General features: G+C 46.0%; 1 protein-coding gene across 2 annotated transcripts in view; it reads right to left on the reverse strand.

Moving 5' to 3' along the window:
* aplp2 (amyloid beta (A4) precursor-like protein 2) overlaps positions 1–14,463 on the reverse strand; it is a 56,288-nt gene extending 41,825 nt beyond the window's left edge. For both annotated transcript variants that reach the window (XM_084467161.1, XM_084467160.1), the window contains exon 1: positions 14,158–14,463. In XM_084467161.1, the coding sequence (XP_084323287.1) occupies positions 14,158–14,229 (72 nt within the window). In that variant the 5' untranslated portion in view covers positions 14,230–14,463. The remainder of the gene's footprint in view (positions 1–14,157) is intronic.
* Between the last annotated feature and the right edge of the window lie 1,903 nt (positions 14,464–16,366).

Here is a 16,366-nt window from a genome sequence, read left to right on the forward strand (position 1 = left end):
CTCCTTTCAAAGCCCCAAGAATAGTTCCCCGCTCCATTTCCACCGCAGGATTCCCCCACGGCTGCTGTGGATTGCACAACCATGGGACTTGAACAGGGTCCCGATCAATGGGGGATGGGAAGCCATGGATACCATGGAGCATGTAATTTCCCACTCTCGTCTCCCCAACTCAACGCACACTTGAATAGTGCGAATAAAACCAACGCCAGATCACTAGTTCGAAGAACCTGCCTCCCTGAGTCAAATGAGTGTAGTGAAAGAGATAGAACTGAGAAACGCATGCCACACAGCAATAAAGGGCTAATTGCACTATAGACTTTTTACCCTGAGCAAGTGGTTTAGTCGCTTAGCTACGCAGGTGTGCGATAGCATTAGCGGCTATTAGCGGCGTAACAAAAACAATCTCTTGCAGTGAGGAGATAATTGCTTTTCATTTCCCAATAATCATTCAAGCACTGTAATGACCGAGGTTGGCGAGCCAGGTGTGCATGCTATAATGGATGCTAATATAGATTATGATAATATTGTAATCTATGAATTTATGATTTTTTAATGTTTGGATGGCCAAATGCTGACAGGTCATAGCTGATTGCACCTATCTCAACTCTTTTCTTTTATGACACTTTATGGTTTATATGTTGATTAGGTTGTTAAAATGGGCTGTCCCTAATTTATCTATTTTGCAGTACCGCTACTTCGTCGTTTTGTTTAAAAGTGTCTACTAAATGACAAAATTAAAATGCAAAATACTTTCCTCTCCCTGTTTCTCATTTCTCCCTCTTTCTTTCTTGATGATACAACCAGAACAGTCTCAAAGCCCTCTCTCCTTCTCTCTCGCTCTCTCTCTCTCTGAGCCATGTGACTCAGCCCTTGCTCTACCCAGGCTTACTCTCCACGTGCTCCAGAGCAGATTACATCGTCGGCATCACTGGTGCCAGATGTTTACCATGGGAATAGATCAACAATCCCCCCTTCCTCCCATGGGACCTCCCCTCTTAGCGAGAATCGGCTGGGTCCCGGGCTGGAACCATATCAGATACAGTGGATGCAGGGGAACATAATAGCCCCCATTAAAACCTCCCCATCAAGCAGATCATCTGCAGTGGGGTTATAACATGTTGATATCTCCTCATGGTTTACTCCCAGCTTAAAAGCTAAAAGCTTGGAGCAAAGCAAAGCCCAATGCCCAAAGTTTATAGGCATCTTTCAGCAAGATAACCAAACAAAACAGTGCTTCCAAACCTTTTCTGGCCCGTGACCCCAATTTTAGTAAAAAAATGAATAAAAAAGTTTGAGCATCTGCTTCCACACATTGTTTTGATCCAATCAACATCTGCACTTAATATAAATGTCCCGTTGAACGTAATCGCATCTATTACTCTATTACTCACTAGGTGATTATTAGTTTCTCTGGCTATGAATCATTAGGCAGTCAGTTCGTATATACAGGACGCCTAGCAGACCTTTTAAGAAAAAGGGTTTGCTTAAATGGATCAAATATCTAGAGCTTATTTCAGCAATCCCCTGCGCCTCCATATCAGGGGACCCCAAGTTGCCATAACCCCAACTTCTTATTAATAAACCCTTAAATAAGGTCAAGCGTTTCCTGTGTCTTTGACTCCGGTGAACCAGGTGTTTCCCCTGGTGGGGCGAGGGAGTGCTGAACCGAAGTAACCTGGAGTGAACTTCAGAAGGCACACCACATGTCTTGCAAAGCGGGCTTAACACAAAACCACCTCGCCTGGGAAGCTGTATCGACTATACATCTCTCTCAGCCCCTCTATCCCCCTCCCTCCCTCCCTCCATCACTCTCTCTCTCTCTCTCTCTCACGTTCTGCTCTATTCTCTGACCCCCCACCACCATGAAGTCTGTCTACTGCTCTCTTGGGTAAGGAGGTTCACACAGATCCTATAACCAATAAATCGTCTCACTGTAACATACTCATTAACATGATTATATTGCTGATTGCCTGCCACTTTATAAAAGCTATTCAGTACGATGCGTTTCTTTTGAAATCGGGTGGATATGATCCTTGCACCGAAACTGCGATACAATACCCATTTTATTTGATATAATTCTTTCACCTTTTTTCAGGTGTAACAGGAAGTAGCTCAGGGTGAGTATCTTGTGATCTACAGATGCTGATCTAATGATCTAGCGATGGGGATCTAGTTATCTAGCGGTGGTGACTGGTGATCTAGCAGTGGTGAGTTAGTGATCCAGCTATGGTGATTAACTGATCTAGCGTTGGCGGTCTGGTTATCTAGCGGTGGGGATCTGGTGATCTAGCGGTGGTGTGTGGTGTGTTCCGGGAGGAATCGGATGTTTGAGGATGTGGGGCTGTGTCCTGGGAGGACTGGGTTTTTTTTGGGGCTGTGGGGCTGTGTTCTGTGGGGACAGGGTTGATGTTGGGCTGTGTTCATTGTGCGGTGTTGTCGGCAGTATGAAGCGGGAGCAGGATTAGACAGGAGGTGCTCCTACCGCCCAGAGAGAGGGACACTTTAATCTCTCCACTGAGCAGGGGGATTTGGGAGGGAAACAACCTGTGTAAACTTCAGTCAGCCTTCCTCCTCCTCCTCCTCCTTCTCCTCCTCCTCCTCTTCCCTCTCACTAACTTCGTAAGTCTCTGAGTCTGGGTAAGACGTACGGACGACCAAGGCCTCCTGATGCTGCATGACTTGTCTGTCTTTTATCAGACAGACAGGCTGACAGGCAGACAAGCTGAAGCTGACACACACACACACACACACACACACACACACACACACACACACACACACACACACACACACACACACACACACTCCTAGGCGATACAAATGGCTGATCACTGTCAGGGGTGAAATGTAACATCGCTGTGGCATGAATTAAATACTGGAAAAATGTACATGAATGTATCATGGTCGTACTGCAAGACTTGAGTGATCCTCCCACCTGCTGCATTGCTGTGTGTGTGTGTGTGTGTGTGTGTGTGTGTTTGTATGTCGGTGAGAGGGTGTTTGTGAATGTGTGTGTGCAGGAATGTGTATGGGGTGTGGGGTTATGTGTATATGTGACAGTGCCTGCATGTTTCTAAGTGTGTGTGGGTGTTCTAATCAGACCAAGGCACCAGGAGACACGCCGAGACTCTCTCTCGTCATCTCCCGCTCTCTGCCTCCATATCTTTCTCTCTTGTTATCTCCCTCTCTTGGTCTCTCTCTCCCCCTCCATATCTGTTATATCTTTCTCTCTCTTGTTATTTCTCGCTCTCGATATCTCTTCTAATCTCTGCCTCTCTCTATGTGTTGCCATCTGAAAGTAGGCTAGCATCCATTAGATTTAGCTCGCAGTGTTAGCTGACTTAACAGATCTAGGCTGACACTTTGGATTCATTAATTACCACTATATCGAAACATGCAGATATTTCATTCAATTATATTGTATTTGTATAGCACTTAATCACAGGTACAGTCTTAAAGGGCTTATACTGTCCTCATCTAACGTTTGAATAGAGTCTGCACATTGTATGTTGCATGGTTTTTGCTTGACAAATAAAAACAATGTGAACATTAAAATCACATTCTGGCACCTGCAATGTGTATCTCCTTCTACAATGTTTATCCTGTCCTTATTCTGATTGACAGCTGACTCTGCCCAATCCCCTGCTGGCTAACTTGACAACCTGTGAGCCCTTTGCCCAACGCTAACAAGCACAGCAGGCTCACAGGTGGAGGCTTAGAAGGACGACTAGAAGTCACCTGGGTTGGTTTGTATAGATGGCTAGCTAGATGGCTTGGCCCGTTTTTCAAATTCCACATTTGAAATGATTTTGCAATTTGCAGTGAATGTATTGAACTGAGTAACCGTCACTGTATTCAGATAGCACTGGAGTGTTCATTTCATAATTTAACAGAAATAAGATATCTATTTAAAATATAAATACGATGAAAAGAAAAAGATATCCGTATACAAAATGCGGTTACGCTATAGATTAATGAATCAATAGTGATGCACAAATGGAGTACTCATGGCCAGGTAGCTAGCTACTTCCCAAAACAGGCTGTAATTAGCAGCTAAAACATCAAAAGCCTCTTAATGGCTTTGTGTGAAAACTGCAGACTATTCTCTGAGTTTGCAGCATGAGTCATCTTCCCCATCTCGTCAGGGAAGTGAAAGCCTCGGAGAACCTCATTGGTTTCTAATCTTGCGATCTAATTGGCCGATGAAACAGCCACCACCGCTCCCCTCCTGTAATGAAATCTCCTCAGAGTGGCGCTGTCCCACTGCAGACACCTGTCCAGATAACAGCAGCATCACGGCCTCCTTCTACATCGCTAGCACCCGGCACTTCAATTAGCATGACTTCTTTGTGATGTCAGCAGTGGTGGTGGTGGTGGCGTGAGCGATCTTTGGATGTGTGATCACACCGTCTCCCGCGGGTTCACGTGGAGAGAATGATCCTTTAGCGGCTAATAATGACGGCTAATGGCCCAATGCATTAGTTGGATAACTCATGAGAGATGGAAGAAGTAGAGACTGAATGAATGTGAGGCTATTTTTTCTTTCAGTTGCCGAGCGAGACACCAGTGGTCACACACACACACGCGCACACACACACACACACACACACACACACACACACCTAATAAGCCGGTGTGTGTGCTTGCGTTTATCCTCTCGACCTCTGCTGGGCTAGCCAGCCGTAATAGTACTGTGGTGCTACTTATGGAGAAGGAAGCGATTCATGCAAAATGTCCCACAGCAGGAGGAGGGAGAGACGGGTAAAAGGATGCTCGCGGCCAGATGCAGAGCATGGGGGTAGGGGGGCTAGTGCATGCGACTACAGCATGTGTTGTTCGTGATTGCATGCGCCTGTATGCAATATTTAGCATGGGATGGGGAGCTCCATCCATGAGACGTTACAGCGCCCCCCCCCCACCCTCCTCCATCTTGTATTTCAGATGTTCTTTTCCTTAGGCTATAGGACTCAGGAAAACACAGCTAACTTCTTCACTTTAATGATTCCCTTGACATTATCAAATCCCTCTCTCCATTGTGAGTGCCTTTTACTGTGTGTGTGTGTGTGTGTGTCTGCGTAAAAGCCGACCTGAATCCTTTATGCCTGAACAGCCCTCATTCATTTAATGAATTACAGCACTCACATTCACACTTTCAGAACAGACGGTGAGAGAAAGAAGGCACGTTCTCATCTCATTTCTCCCTGCCTTCCTACCTCTCTCCCCCTCCTCCCCTGCTCCTCTCCAATCCCCCAACCCCTCCCTCCCCATAATCCTCTCCCCGCTCTCTCTCTCTCTCCCAGCCGAGCCGCAGCTCAATCTCCGGGTCTTGTCAGCGTTGTTCCAGAGGAGGCAGTGCGGTGGCGGGGGGACAGGGGACGGGGAGGGAGCTGTCGCTGACGTCCTTGCCCACCTTGCCCTTGATAAAGTGCTGCCTCAGCTGCTCCCAGCCTAATGGGGCCCCCGTGGTGGAGGAGGAGAGATAGAGAGAGAAAGCTGTACCACCACCACCACCACCACCACCACCACCACCACCACCACCATCATCATCATCATCATCATCACCATCATCACCGTCTCTCTCTCTCTCTTTCTCTGGAGGGTAGTTAAATTAGACTGCACGGATGATGCCACTGCTGCCAACTCTTTACCTACTTCATATGTTCGGGCTATTATAATCCTTACATCTCCTCACTGGTGGTTTAAAGAGGGAGGAATTTGATGAATGGGATGACAGAGAAAGGATGGAATTTCGTCTGCCCTTGGACCCAGTCTGGAGGATACCAAAGCCACTGCAGTGGAGGGGTGTGTGTCTGAATGAATCTGAAGGTGTATTTGTGTGTGAGAGTGTGCTTTGTGTACGTGTGTGTGTATACGTGTGTGTGCGTGTACCAATGCGTGGGTGGAGGGAATAATTGTGCACGGCTGACTGAGCAACTTTGCACAGGGCCTCTCAGCAGCAAGGACTGTCAGGTTAGGGGGGCATATACACCCAGTACACAAAGACAGGTGTATCCACACTCAGACACACAAACACAAACACACGCCGACACACACACACACACACACACACACACACACACACACACACACACACACACACACACACACACACACACACACACACACACACACACAGCTAGAGCTGGTGGTTACCTGGGGCTTGATGTGTGCTCCGGAGATGCGGCCCATCAAACACACCTTTCCTGGGACTCAAATAAACAAACACACTCCACCACAGCTCGCCGAGCACACACACTAGACAGAACGGACTCCTACCCTCTCTGTTGCTCAGGCTTAGGTACCAAAAAATGATGTTAAGAGTGCGCGTGGCTAACAAGATTACACATAATCACGCACGCACAGTCGCACACATTGCCCAAACCACGAGCAAGAATGCTAAGCTTCCACTGTCTCTCTTAAAAATCCTAGAGCAATATTACCCTATTATACTGAAAAAAAAGCACAGGCACACCACAAACAAAAACACACAATTCAACAGGGCTGTATGAAGTCAGACCATAATAGAACAGTCTAACCGATGAGCTCTGGAGAATTCAAGGCTGAGGAAAGCCACAATATGCTGTTCATGGGCCACAACAACTGCAAGATTAAGACCCCCACTGTTTCAGACAGCATTTCTCCGCCGTGGAAAATGGTGGTTGGTGGATGCCGTTACGACAGCAACCTAGCATATGACCAATCGGAGCATAGTAAGGAATGTTGGAATACCAAGCATGTTCGGTTCTTTGGATTGAAAAATAACAAAACGAACAAAAGGGATTGAAGCAGATCGTAGCCACAATCAAAGAATCGCCCAACGTGTCGGTAGACTGAATTCACATTAGGCTGACGATCATGTTTTTTATCATTCTGTCGTCTCACAGCATGACACATCATCATTGCAGAAGACGGTCCAAATCTCACAGTGAGTGAAGAGCCTATACGGTTGGGTTTGGACAGGCGCTCAGAAAACGTTGGTTTCCTGGCTCGTTCAGTCATTAAGCGGAGTGTTGAGGAGCGGGAGAAGCCACCGCCATCAGTCAGTCTTCATTTGGCCTCCGTACGTCTCCGTCCCAATGCCCATCGCCCGGGAAACAGACTTGGATTGTGAAATCGACGCACACGCCTCTCTCACCCAACACCCCATGACTAAGTGAACACACAAACCAACATGAACCAACCCAGGAGTCAGAGGAGACACATTATCCAGAAAGAGGGAACTATCAAGATAGACATGGGTGAAGTGGTTTGCATACACATCTAATGTGTACCTTGTTGGGGCTGAGGACACACACACACACACACACACACACACACACACACACACACACACACACACACACACACACACACACACACACACACACACACACACACTTCAGAGACAGAGCAGCAGATATTTTATTGATAGGGAGAAAGGCCCATGTAGGCTTGCCAGAGTGAGTCACAGCCCGGTCCAAATACAGCGTCTGCTGCACCCACGTGCACAGGTGCATGCATGTGCACGCTCCGGGGGAGAACACATTAAAGAATAATGACGGACATTATTTCAAGAGCGATCATCACAGCCCAAGCTTTTGTTTAATTCACCATACTAATACCGTTGAACAACACAGAGATGCAGAACAGCAAAAACGCAGTACAAAACAATGGTACGACACATAATACTGCAGTACAAAACAATGGTGCGACACATATACTGCAGTACAAAATACAGATAGTGATATACAGATACTGCAGTACAAAACAATGATATTGACAAATATTCTGCAGTACAAAAGGGAAATACAGATACACAGAATCTGCAGTACAAAACAGAGATACCGAAGGGACAGATACTGCAGTGTGAAACAACAATACTGGCACGGAAACTGCAGTACAAAACAGATACACGAACATACACATACTGCATTACCAAAACAACTACCCTGACAAATATACTGTCATTCAAACCAGAGATACTGCAGTACAAAGCAGAGCACGCTGATATACAGACAATGCAGCACCAAACAACCATACCGACACACAAACTGCAGTACAAACCAAATCCTTCCAGACAGACATACTGCAGTATAAAGCCGAGATACTGCAGTATAAAACACAGAGCCTGTTCAACCCCAGGCTCTGCATTCCGCAGCTCTCTGCCATATCAAGTCAGGAGCAGATTCCAGGGCGCCTGTGTCACACACCGCCGTCACTGAGATAAACAAAGGATACAACACACAGCAGCAGTCTACACAACCCCAGGGCCACAGCCCGGACACATCAATAATATCATCCTCATACACGTCGGACGCTCCAATCAATACCAGATTGGAGTGGGACTTTTGAGTTACGTAAGACAAGGTTATTAAAGGCGATGGTAACAATCATATGTAGAACTTGATATACGCTGGCCTTATGTTGAGGTCCTATCGACTCTGGGCCGGTATCAAAACCGGGTCTTAGGATGAGTCACAGTTCTTATTTCGTGGGAATACGATAGGGCTCCTCCAGACTGCGTGAACAATAACCCTCCCTATCCTCGGGGTGGGCAGATATGCGGTGGAGAACACAGTCGGAGAGAGAGAGAATCTGTGCCGGGAGGGAGAAAGAGTGTCGTTTTGAACTCGCTCACACTGGCACCAAAACGCAGCCCGCTCAGGAGGCTGAGGGAAACTAAATATGTGATGAGACGCTGCAGGAGCTTTCAGACGGACAAACATACGCTCACGCACAAACTGTTCAAAAAAACACACATAGTTGAAGATGTCCTTTTATCTAACGTCCTCACACACACACACACACACACACACACACACACACACACACACACACACACACACACACACACACACACACACACAGTACATGGAACAGACGTGTCCCTGCAAACCGTTTAAAAACATGTTTTCCCATCCAACACATTTTTGTCCCTCAAACACAATATAACACACACACACACACACACGCGCAAACACACTCCCTTTAAAAAAAAAAAAAAAGGTTAAAACCAATTTTCCTATGACATATTTTCCCCTCAGACACACACACACACACACACACACATATTCTTTCAGATTTTACTGCACGCATTTCGTAATAAAGCCGTGGCTCTCCAACAGAACCCACCCACACCCACACACACACAGTGAAGTGGGGATAATGAAGAGTCCATGTGGTAGTGGAGGGGTGTTGAAGGACAAGGGAAGGTTTCAGCTTGAATCCCCGAGCACAGCAGAGAGCATCCGTCCTTGCAGCTGTGGTGGAGTGGACCACTACTACAACCATGAACAGACAGAGGGAGAGAGACACACTGGGAGAGAGAGAGAGGCAGCAAGAGAGAGAGAGACCCTGGGAGGGAAAGAAGCAGAGAGAGGAAGAAAGAGACGGAGAGACTCTGGGAGAGTGAGGAACCCCGGGAGAGAGGGTGCGAGAGAGACCCTTGGAGAGAGAGACAGAAAGCGAGGGAGAAAGAGAGGCAGTGATAGCTGAGAGAGATATATATAGAGAGAGAAGAGCTAGGAAGGGATACACTGGGATAGAGAGGGAGAGGCCACGAGGGACACACGTAGGGAGAGATAAACACTGGGACGCAGGGAGAGAGACAGTGTAGTAGAGAGAGAGGTAGAGCGAGACAGGGAGAGAGAGAGAGAGACAGCCAAAGGGAAGACTGCAGAAGTACACAAAGTAGCCCCCCCCCTTACGCTTTGAGGAAATGAAAGGAAAAGGAATGTGTTGGCGTTGAATTAGAGAACGCTGTAGTCTCCGTGAGTCAGAGGGTGCCAGATCTGCCATATTGGGGTTGTTTCCGCTGTGACTCACCACGTCCCGTCGCAAACTTTACATCTGCAGGGCGTGACCGGGAGTGTGAGAGAGTGTTTACACTTCTTGTTACCAGTTAATACATGCATTAGTGAGTGAGTTTGTGGTGTAATGTGTGCATTTGTTTATGTTTGTGCGTGTGTGTGTCTGTCAGTGTGGGACTGGGTGTGTGTGTGTGCGTGTGTGTGTGTATTTGTGCATGCGTGTGCCAGAGTGTGTGTTTGTAAAGGTACGTGCATGTCTGTTTATGTGTGCGTGCAAATGCGTTTTCTGTATTAGACAGAGTGGCAAGGGACATTAGGATTATTACCTCTTCCTTTGTGGGGCTCTAAGCAGCGAGTGTCTCTTGTCATTAAGCGGATTCACGGCGGCGGGATGTTGGCAGATCTACTGAAAGCCAGCATGGTTTTATGTGCTTAACCTGAGAGTTGAGAGACAGTCCCGCACTGGGTCTCTCTCTGCTGATTAAGCACTGCCTGTGCTTCCTGCAGCTCGACAGATGGGAGGAACGTACACACAGGTCGATGAAGGGAGTGGAAGTGGATGAGTAGCCAAATATGATTGGAGGAGTCACATTTGGATCGAGAGTACAGGAGAGGCATGATTGTGAAAGTGGTTTTAGGCACTGGGGGTCGATTCCCAATGTTTTGCACTCAACCTGTACACAACTTTACATAACGACATAACAACATGTATCTGAATTCACTGGAAGTCGCTTTCGATAAAAGCAACATCCAGTGAAATTCCTTTCTGCTAACTGCTAACCTTTATCCTAACTCTGGAGTACCCTGGTGCAAGCTAACCACTGTCTAACCCTATGGTGCTAACCCTGATGCTAGCTACCCCTGGTCCTAGCAACCCGGGCGATAAGAGGCCTTATCTCTCCATCGGCCATTGAACAGTGGTGACAGGGCCTCCATTGAGCCCCAGCGTCTTTGAGGTGGTTTAATCACCCCTGAATGGAAACGACGCCCAGGATCTCCCTGGCTATTCAGCACAGCGAGACAAAAAGGACCTTCCATTGGGCCATTCAAAAGCTATGGAGGAGTCAACACTGGCAAGCCCCTGGGAATCCATTCATATGCAACTGAGGGCAATCGGCACCTATAAAGTTAACCATGCCGATATACATGGCCATGGGCTCGGAACCAAGACTCAAAGGCACAGTTTTGCATGCGTGTGGGGAAAACATGATTGCACATGTGAACGCAGATACTTGCTTTTTTATTGAGTATGAGAACAAAAGTACTGGTGCAAGAGCACTGCAACCACGGTGCAATAAGCTCCACTCCAGGGGAAGTCCTCTGCACATTGACTGTAGTTTAAATGGCGTTGTGCATAACAGCACAAATCAGTGCGGCAAATCCTACATTTCATTTTGCCATGATCCAGCTCACACTATTCACATCAAAACCTGCTCATGTTTCGACACAAACACTTTCTACATAAACAAGGTCGCCAAGACACAGGAAGAGAAGAACCTCCGGATTTATAATTACAGCACTCATCAACAAGTCTCGCCTCATCCCGGAGACATGACCACACATGTCCAGATGTGCCCTGCGACGCTGTGGATGTACAGGAAAGAGGCAAGCGCTTCGCAGGACTGGTTTAAAGAGGCAGAAGAAGAAGAAGAAAAAAACCCGTTGTTGGGTTGTGTAACACATTTGGATTTCTCAATCTGGCCCTTAGCCATGATAATTGACGCCTGTTGTGGACACAGGAGAATGGGATGTTCTGAATGTGTGAACCATCCAATACAAGCCAATCTGTTGTTTGTTGGTCCACTGGGAGACCCATCAACACCAGCACCACTACCAACCCCCCACCTCTGTGATGAGGCTCAGAGCCGATCTAGCCCTGTTTCTTAATAAGTTCCAGAAATCTCCTGGGGGGGGGGGGGGGGGGGCTTTTTTTTTAATTTTGTTGGGCATTACAACTGGAATGGAATCCTCCACTACTCCAACCATCGACTTACCGGATACAATATAAAGAGAGTGGAGTAGGAGTGGAGCAGGAGTGGAGCAGGAGAGTGGAGCAGGACGAGGCTGGATAGAGACGCGAGGTGAATTCAACCAGCAATAAGGGCAAATGTATTAGAGACCACTAAGTTCCCACTCCACTTTCACGTCTGAGACCCCAGTGATGGGGGGTAAGGCCAGCTGAGGAAACAGGAGACCACAATCTGGAGCTTTGCAGGTACCTGACAAAACAAAAGGGCTGTTTACGCAGCTGAAGTGGCCTTAGATTTAAATACTGGAAAAGAAGGAGAGAGAGAGAGAGAGAGAGAGAGAGAGAGAGAGAGAGAGAGAGAGAGAGAGAGAGAGAGAGTGTGTGTGTGTGTGTGTGTGTGTGTGAGTGAGTTAAAAGAGAGAGAATGAGACAGCAAAAGCACCTCAACATTGTGGACGTGCAGCAGACAAGCCAATCAGCAGATGCCCTTTGAGTGAAAGATAATGATAAGCATCATCTCATTGCTATATGACCGCTGAAGGCCACGTTTGGCCTGTGTGTGTGCGTGTGTGTGTGAGACGTGTGTGTGTGTGTGTGTGTGTGTGTGTGTGTGTGTGTGTCACATGCATCTCAAAGTTCTTATTGGTTACTCATAAATTCTGTTTTTCTGGAGTGGTAGTCTATGTGTGGTCACTGGTCAGGTATTTCAGTTGTCAGGTGTGTGTGGGCAAGTGTGTATGGTAGGTCAGGTGTGTGTGGGCAGCTGTGTGTGTTTCTCTCAGCCTATCCCCCCCCCACCCCCCCTAACTCTACACCAGTACCTTGAGCTCTACCCTCACTAGAATGTTCCAGAACAATGGCCCCTGTTCAGGTCGGCCCTGGGTCTATTGAATCTGGGTCCCAGATCTGGATCAGCATCCAAGGTATTTATAAATCATGTCAGGAAAGTTCGTACGCCATCGATTGCTGGGTCGGCCGTGCTTAAAGGGCCGTCTGGAAAGTCAATCATCGTGTGGGGACTGGCCTTTTAGTAAGATTGCATGGGTATGGATTTTGCTGAGGACTTAATAACCATTATTCGTCCACACAATGCCAGCCAATACTTCCACAAAATGGCTGGGGTTTTGAGCAATTGCGTGAGAAAAAAAAACACACTCTCACACACGCACGCACACACACACACACACACACACACACACACACACACACACACACACACACACACACACACACACACACACACACACACACACACACACACACACACACACACACACACACACACACACACACACACACACACACACACACACAAACGTCCCTGATATGCGCTCGTGGCTTGCACATAATATACGCCAGAGGCTGCTGTCAAAGTGTTTTTTCATGCCCCAGCCCGACGTCTAACAGTGAGCAGGAACATTTGGGTGTTTGCTCTCCCTCCATCTGGGCCAGTGTGTGTTTGTTCAGAAAAAATGGGTGCATTGTTAACTGGCGATACGTATGCTATGACAGCCTTCTCTGTCTCAAGGACAAAAACTGATAAGAGACTGGGCCATCAAGTGGGCCACTGCTGCTGGATGTGTATATTATAAAACCACCGGAGGCCAAGGTGCATGTCCCCAAGGACTTTGAATAAGAGCAAGCAAAACAACAAGGAATCTGTATTCATATTATTTCAGGCCCCACAAACTGGACGCTTTCCAGATCATAACTGCACAGTCGAACACAGTTTGTGGAAACATGGCAGATTGAAACAAAGGGATAATTGCCTTGTATACTGCCCATGATGAATGTCCTCTGACACGTGTAGGAGCAGCATACATACGTACATGAAAACGGGGAGACTTTATGGGTGAAACGAGGTGGGCTGTGACTCCCCCCAGGGGCAGTGCAGAAGTCTCTTCACTTTGAGCTCTACTGCATGTTATATGTTGTGCTATAGCCCTTGCAGCCCCACACTGTACGAAGTACCAACTCCAGACACACAATCTATATCTGCAGACATGAACTTAACTGCCACACCACAGGTTGAATAATAGGCCTAACTAGGGTAAGGCATTGCAGACCCTTAGACGCTTGTAAAAACCACAGCAACCTAGAAATATGGTTAGATATGTAAAAGATTAAAATCAAATCAAGCCTACAAAAAATGTATGGTATAATTTCTAACAGAGTTATGTATCAAAGAGTTAAGTGAGCAAGACTTGAAAATAAACCAATTCAGATCACTAAAGCATTGTAACGCATTCCTAAAACGCACAGATAATAAACACGTTGTAAAGGATTGTTTTTCCCGTTTGGGCATAAAGAGCACTTTTGTTCGGATCAAAGTCAAGAATATGAGCCAGAGACTAACATAGCAACACCGCGGCATAAAATAGAAAAAGCATGCATATATACCTCAATATAACCAGCCAATCCTGGAACTACGATGCCCAAAATAAGGACAGATATCGCTGGGACTGAACCCATCTTCAGGGATCTCCGGTTGTGCTGCCGTAAATAACTTGTATCCTGTAGACTGCCTTTCAATGTTCACGTCCAGACTGAAATGAAGACCAATCGCAAATCCAGTGGTGATCTAATAAGTCTGTTCAGACCAGTGGGACAAGCCGTGTTCCGTTTGTTTTTGCCAGAGATCGAAGGGATTATTGTAGTCGCAGGCCAGCAGAGAGCGTGTGTGTGTGTCCTCTGTGGAAACGTGAACTAGGGCTGTGTGGCGGTGGCGCGTCTAGCCTGCTGCTGCTGCCTGCACAGATTTCCCCTAGTTTCTTGGATGCAACAAATTGCGCCATCGGGCGACGAGATAAAGTTATACTAGTAACTAGTTGTACTTCGCCGGATAGCAAGTAGTCTAGTTCTTGAAAAAATCCTACAAAAATAAAAAAATGAAGGAAAGAGAAAAAAAGGCACACCATTATAGTTCAGCGTATTTTAGAAACATATATTGTAATAATGTTATTTTTTAATAATATATACATATATCTTATATATAGTAATAGATATATATATAACATTCCAACTACTGCCTGTACTTTCTGCTATGACACTACATTTAGTACAATATTAAAGTAGTGTTATAGAATTAAAGCAAAGTCATCTATTTTTTTTTTTTAGGGCGATGATGGATGGTGTAATTCCCCAAAGTCACGTCCATAGCTCAAGATATAATATGCGTCAGCGACCACCGTCAATTAGTGTAATTTGTTATTTGATTGCTATCTGGATTGGACAGCCTCAGTGGAATCCGTTTTGATATAACTTACTGAGTTGTAATAAGATAATAAGTTAGTTATTATACCTCAAGATTATACTAAGGCCTTACAAGTCCACAGCACACAAATGTTTGTGTGCTGTTTACACTTTTTACCTATTCAATAGACACATAGGACTGCAATACAGTAGGGTAAACCCAAACGTGAAGTTACTCTACAGTAGTGAAACTAGCTCTAATGTATAGTGAGAGATGTATTATCTACATCTAGAAAACTTAATAATACAAATCTGTAAGTGTATTAGATATTTGCAATAATGCAATTGACCAAAATCGTCAAGTCATGCACGATTTGTAGGAGTGCCTCCTTCTGGTCAAGAACGACACTGTGTGTGCTGTATTGTTGATCATATCATAATGATGGGAATATTAACACGATAGTGTGTAAATCATGATTCGTGAACTTCGTATTAGTCATATTCCAAATGTATATCATAACGTGAACTATTATAATGAACTCAAAATAATCAAGGAAAAAGACTTTCAGATATTTCATGTCAGATAGCTAGGGTTCCGAAATTCCGACATCATGAGAGTATCTTCAGCGCCTAGGTTAATGTTGTGATTGTAAAGGCTCTTTCGTGACACCAGATAATACATTAAGTCAATTGGTCGACTCTGGTGACTATTTATTTCTATTGGTGGAAAGAAATGTATGCACAATTTAAGATTTATAAAATCATTTAAGGCGATACTTGATTCTGTGTTGTTATTTATTGCATTCAAATGTAGAACATTGGTAGTACAGTTGGTTTATAGCCCATACGGTTGAATTGGAAAGGCATAATATAGTTGTATGACTTTTGTCAGTCAACCAAACCTCCACCAATCGTAAGAAGAGATCGGGCTGGTTGCTAGGAAGGTTATGTTAATATATGCAATGCAGCCGGCTCTGCAGCTACCATTCTGAGGTAAGAACAACTTCTTCGTTTTCACTAAATGGAAAAGAACTGGCGAATACTTCGCCATCGGTCGAACAGTTAAATTTCCCATCCGTCATTTTGTATTTGCGAACGAAATATTCACGATGGTTCGGCGCATTTGTGACCCGAGAAGAATAAATATTTAGTCGCAGGGCCTTGTGAGTGTCGTTGTTGTTAGTCCCACCCAAAATGGAGCCTGCGTGGTTCTTCCTTGTTCCCCAGCAGACCGAGGCTGGGCTCAACTAGGATGGGGGGGACGGGTGGGTCTCGTCGAAATAGTCTCGGCTTTGCCTCATTAACGGCGTTTTTGCGTAAATTGCTGAAGTCCACCCATGCCGCGAATCAGAAAAGTAACCTTTATCACCAAGATTGGCCTTTCGTTCGCGCATATACGGCTATAACGCTGATGTCG

This window comes from Micromesistius poutassou (genome assembly GCF_964030765.1).
Source record: "Micromesistius poutassou genome assembly, chromosome: 4".
NCBI classification, from domain to species: Eukaryota; Metazoa; Chordata; class Actinopteri; order Gadiformes; family Gadidae; genus Micromesistius; species Micromesistius poutassou.